Raw genomic sequence first — 6022 nt, forward strand, 5'->3', positions numbered from 1 at the left:
CTCTCTCTCTCTCTCTCTCTCTCTCTCTCTCTCTCTCTTTCTTCCGTTAAATGAAGGTCAGCTAGTAAGTTGATGGATCTGACTTTTGCCGTGGGCTTCCACTCTCCATGAGAAATATCGTCATTAATGTCAGCTGGCACTTGGACTCTGGCCTTCAAGCTAGTGAGAAATTATCTAGAAGAGGATTACATGTAATTAATTTAAAATACATCTTCCACAGGTTGCTTCCTCTGGGTGATTCCTTTGAATTTAACTCATGTACTGTATCTTCCTTTGGATGCCACAGCCTTGTGCTCTTAATAATAAAAAAAAGCCTATGGTTGAGCTCCTACTACGCATGTTAGTCATTATGCTGAGAAAGAGGGATTTACCAGCTACTTGACCGCTCTGCGGCATCAGAATCAGATTGTTGTTCACTGAATGACTTATTACAGTATTAGAGTATTAGAAGAGAGGTAATGCCCTGTGCTTACTGAGTCTCTGAATTGTGATATATTGATATTAAGGCTATCAATCAATTAAAATATGAAATCGCAATTAATTTCATGCTTGTCCAAAGTTAACTCGCAAATTAATCGCACATTTTGAATCACTTCTAAAAGTACTTGAAAAGTTCAAGTTTAATGCTCTTATATCAACATGGGAGTGGACAAATACACTTGGATTATGAACATGTTTATTATTATTGCAACAATCCAAAACAATGACAAATACTGTCTAGAATATTCTCCAGAATAACCTCAACAGTACTGTATGATCAAAAAGATGCTGCAAGCTAACTATGTCAAATTTAAGCCCATAAAGCAACAACAGATGGACATATTGACCTGAATGTAACCTTATATACATTTGTCCAGGCAACTCTGTTGCAAACTATTTAGTCATGAACATGAATAACAATTTTGAATCTTTATAATTTCTCACGTACCACACCTATGCTGATGGAGTGCTCACCACAGCACTTCTCACTTTACCGACTGCAGTGCTATCTACTTTTACTTGAACGGTGGAAATGTAGGCCCATGTGAAGGAACTATTTAAACCTCCCCCGTTTTCCTATATCAATGTTCTTTTTAACTACCCAATTGTAATTACCCCAAATAACATGATAGATTCCACACAACGCTCTTTGGCAAGTACAAATCTCTACTTTCATTCATTTTGGGGCGTCTTATTCAATTTTAAAGCATCTGAAAAAACAATTGAAGTTGTTTTGAATTAGTATTGAGTAAAAGTTGACATATTCCAATCTGTGATTATCCATCAACATACATTCCTTTAATTTTAGTCAAAATAATTCCTAATTTCTGCTTTTCTAACTCAAACATTAGGTATAATTTCCTATAAATGAGGTTTATTGGCTATACATTCCAAAAGTAACTGTAAATCTAAAGGTAATAAATTAGTGTTACGTAGTGCTGAAAACGTTAAAAAAGTGACAAACATTCAAAAAAACGTCATAATTGTTAAAAAAAAGGGACAAAAACATAAGAAAAAGTTTAAAACATCGTCAACAAAAGTGTTGATTTTCAATTTTGACGGGAAGACAACACAAGGGTTAAAGTTGGACAACTAGGTAAAAGACAGCCTGCGGATTTGAGAGGATGATAGTGACATCAGTGTCACAGGAGGGAATATTGGTGTCCAAATGACTTGGAGTCTTCACCAAAATGATGTATGCACATACTGTCTAGATTGTAGATACTTGAATTGATAAGGAGACAACATTACTTGACGGAAGTGATGGTTTGGAAGACAGTTTTTTCCCCATGTGTTTTGATAAACCATTAAATCTGACCCTTGGAGGGCCAACAACAGGGACAAGTACTGCACACAGTACCCGTTTCCCACCTTTTAAACATGTTTTCTATTTTTTTCATTCCTCTGTTCACATGCTTTCAGGTTTACTTTCAATCTGAAATGCCTCTCACTGACACGACTGCTGAAAAAACACAGCTGACATATTGGAGGAAAGAAATACTGTCAATATGTCTGCCACTCTTACCTAACCCTTAATCCTCCCATATTCCCTTCCCTTCCTTTTCTCTTCCAACTTTTCATGTCAAACAGTCAGCAGCCTCCAGCTGGCAGCCTGTCACTCAGCTGACAGAAGGGTGGCGGTGGCGGAGGTACCCATGGCAGGTAAATGAATGGTACTGGTTTATACAACACTGACATGTACCTAATTAGGTAATTTTGTGATCAACTCAGCTGATGAAGTTTGATGAACTTCATCAGCTGTTGCATGCCGTGCTAATAAACACTGGTAGTCTGGCTATCACCAGACCACGCCAAGCTCAATAGATTTGAGATTGAGCGTTGGTCGGTGAAGTCTGTTCTGTATTTTCTCTGCACAAGAGGCGTGACCAACGGGCATAGTTCAAAGGACTCTACACAATTGGAAAGTCCTTCAACCAATCAGACCACTGATCCAGGTGACGTAGAAGCAACAGAGCATCAACGGGTTTGCTGCGTTTCAGTGGCCGCTATGTTAAATGTAAAGAAAAAGCTGCTTAGTCGCTTCTCTATCATCATTGTGTTAAAACCGCCAATAGCACGCCAGGTAGATGAGCCAGTTTGTAATTGGTTCCCGCAAAATTGTGAACTGAAGCAAGAGAATTAAAAGTGCAGGTTTCCAGGCCGAGCTGCAGGGCAAAATCAAATCGCCGGCAGAGTAGGCAGGGTTTACCCAGTCTAGAACCCTAGAACAAACAACAGAAAAAAAGATCTATCCCAACCCTTCAAAATCTGAATAGCATTTTAATATCATGTTTGTTACATAACACTGCACCTGAGCCTTGTTAACCGACAAAACTAGTATCTATGTGCACATCTAAGGGATATTGTGACAAAAGAGTTTGAGGCATCAAAACACGGTTTCATGTTTGCCCTCAAAATCCCCGCATTGATTTGAATTTGCATGAGATCACACCTAACTGGAATAACGCACACTGACTGGAGCAGTTTAAACAATGTGAGGGAAGCTGTGATAAAAAAAAGTCGAAGCTCAACCCAGATCTGCAGATACACACACTTCTTCACTCTGACCAGTGGGCCTGTCTAGATATGTGGAGCCTCACTTCCTAGCCTCTCCTCTTAAATTTAGACATGTGAGAGGAATGGTTGACTGCCTCCATGCTTTTCTGCAAGCTGGGGTGGGCTCCCTAAAATTAACACTAGTGGAGTACTCCGCTCCCAGCCACATAACTTTCATCGTTGGCCAATGACAACTGCTTGCTCCTCAACGGGTTGCTCCTCTCAGCTGTTCACAATGTGGTGTCAGCTAGCCCACAACAACTTTGTCCTGTTCTTTCATTTCCTTCACCCTGTTTGAATTTTGACACTGTCCTATTATTTTACTCCTTTTTTCCTTTCTTCTCATTTGACCTCTTGCCGGCTTGTTCCAAGTCCATTGTATGGCTTTGCCTCTCTCTTTCTATGCCTCTGCTAGACCCTTCTTCCTCCCTCTCTTCATCGTTTGCCTTTGAACAACTGGAATCACAACAATGTCAAACTGGCAGGGTGCCAGCTATGATTTTGTTTTAATAACATGCTGTCTGATTTTCAAAGCCACCCCATTTCCACAAAGATGAACATTACATTTATGTCATTAGGGGCTGGCTTTGTTGTGGTGGTAGTTGGTGGTGGCAGTGGGGGGGGGGGGGGGGGGGGGGGGGGGGGGGGGGAGTTCAAATTAACATGTCATCCACAGCTACAGTGATGAGGCATCTTTGCAACATGACATGGTGCGAGTCCACAGCTGTCCGTCAAATCGACCCTGTCCATCAGTCAATAGCCAAGTGATAACCTGTCAATACTGCAGACCCTTTTAGGAGGTGAAGGCTTTAACTCACATGAATGCAACACCAGGGATGCAGGTCCATTATTCACCATCATTGTTGTGAGAGTGCATGGATCACACCTCAAAGTAAGTGGCACAGACCAATCATAACTTCACCATTATGACCCCAAAGAGGTCTTGTTTAAGCCAGGGAAATGGAACCCTAATGTGGGCTACAGGAAGATTAAAATGTGTAACTAAATTGCAATAGTGATTTAAAGCAAAAAAAAGGCATCATAAAGCAAGCAAGCATTGTAAAAAAGAAAAAAAGACTTGAATCTATCTTGTTTAAACAGCCTACTAATTTTGCGTTAAACCATAGAATAAAATAGAATTATTGCTCAGACTGTATTCAATGTGCTGTCAATTATGTCAATTACACAGCTTCCCCAATGCTTCACACTGAGATCTCCATTGAGATAGTAGCCTTTAGCTGCAAGTCGAAAACAACAGACAAGAAAAAGGCTTTTATCAGCCACTGAACAGTACACAGCACAGGAACAGTACACAGTACAGGTATGTGAGCCTTTGGACGGTGAGATATGGAGAGGTCACATTTTTTTCCTATTGGGGTACGCCCTCAATAAAATCCCTCTAGGAGCAATGCTGGTAATGTTTGCTGATTCAAAGACAAAGTTAATCAGCAAAAAGGAAATTTTACCCAAACAAAGTAATTTATATTCTGTAAAAAAAACTATAAACCACAGTGATAGATGTACTCTTTGTTTTTGGGACTCACTTTCACCACTTTCATATAAACTTGTACTTAGTGCAACCTTCAGAAATATGGCTCAACAATAAAATAGAGGTTTAAACAAATTGAAGTTTTTGGCTATAACATAAAACAACTGCACACAGTTGCTAACAGTTTATCTGTTTTGTTTGTCTTGGTTTATGATAACCTTATGCTTATTGGTCTTCTCAACTTCAGCATGTTATCATCTGGCTTTAGTGAGTCTGCTGGACGGATAAACTCAAAATTAAAAAAATATACATATCCATAACAAAAGAGGATTGGCATTTAATTTTCGTAGGAGTTAAATATGAAAAACAGGTCGGCTACTTGTTAAAATGGGTGGTTTTGAGGACAGTACGTAGCATAAAATAACATTTTTTTTTAACTTAATAACTTTAGTTGAAGATTCGCCTTTTATTTGGGTTGTGTGTGCGAAGCCACACTGCAAAGGACAGTAGGCTAACGTTAGCTAACTGCCATCTCCGGGACATTGAAATGGTTCCCCGTTAAGGTGCACAGTGTGAGATAATAATCACAGCTGTCATGTTTTTCTCTGCAAACAGCCCTGCATTAAGCTTGAGTTAAAATACAAATAATAATGTGTCTTGACTAAACGTTATGGCGAATTAGAAATTATCGCACATTGTGGGATTTAACAGTCAGTTTGAAGTTAGCTAAGTTAACTGTCAAGTGGTCGGGTGTGTTTTCGTCGTCGTTGACAGAAACTGCATTCAACTTTTAACTAGCCAAAACTTGTGCAAACAGACATTGACTCGACGTTTATGAAGTTAACAGTTTGGTTATTATTTATTTAAACTGTCTTGCCTTTGATACTGATTCCAAGTCCTCCAACATCTTGCTTGGTAACTCGCACGGTGCGCTTCACGTTGGTGATGGTTTCCGGGACAGGGGACGAGCTTAGGTTCGGGGGGTCTCCGTTGATAGCACCGGCGGGGCTCGGGTTGGGCTTCGCGGGCTCCTCGGCACCCTCACCGGGGTTTAGTGTTAGCGTGTCCTCGGTAAGAGTGGCCAACACCCGGATCCAGCGGTCCACGGTCACTCGAAGTTCCAGCAGTCCCGTTTTCTGCGCCTTCATCGCGGCAGCCATGTTCAACGCATTCCTGGAATAACTCTAGACGGACTGGCAGTCCTGTAAAGAGATAGGGGGTGGAGGGATGGGGTAGGGGGCACGCACACACACACACACACACACGCACACACACACACACACGCACGCACGCACGCACGCACGCACGCACGCACGCACACATATTTCAACCTCTCTCTTTATCCGGACTTTGTCCCCCTCCAGAGAGGTTACCCAATAGAAAGAAGTAAAGTTAATTGAGGGTGATACGATTAGCAATGGTGTTGACACACACACACACACACACACACACACTGTAAGTTCAAAGAGCTTCATGTTGAGACCCTCCCTTAATAAA

The 6022-nt window shown here is 41.0% G+C and overlaps 1 protein-coding gene across 1 annotated transcript in view; it reads right to left on the reverse strand.

The window, feature by feature from the left end:
• snta1 (syntrophin, alpha 1) overlaps positions 1-5801 on the reverse strand; it is a 39818-nt gene extending 34017 nt beyond the window's left edge. The window contains exon 1 of the mRNA XM_032513969.1: positions 5403-5801. Within this exon, the coding sequence (XP_032369860.1) occupies positions 5403-5685 (283 nt within the window). The 5' untranslated portion in view covers positions 5686-5801. The remainder of the gene's footprint in view (positions 1-5402) is intronic.
• Between the last annotated feature and the right edge of the window lie 221 nt (positions 5802-6022).

The sequence above is a fragment of the Etheostoma spectabile genome, chromosome 4, assembly GCF_008692095.1.
Source record: "Etheostoma spectabile isolate EspeVRDwgs_2016 chromosome 4, UIUC_Espe_1.0, whole genome shotgun sequence".
NCBI lineage: Eukaryota > Metazoa > Chordata > Actinopteri > Perciformes > Percidae > Etheostoma > Etheostoma spectabile.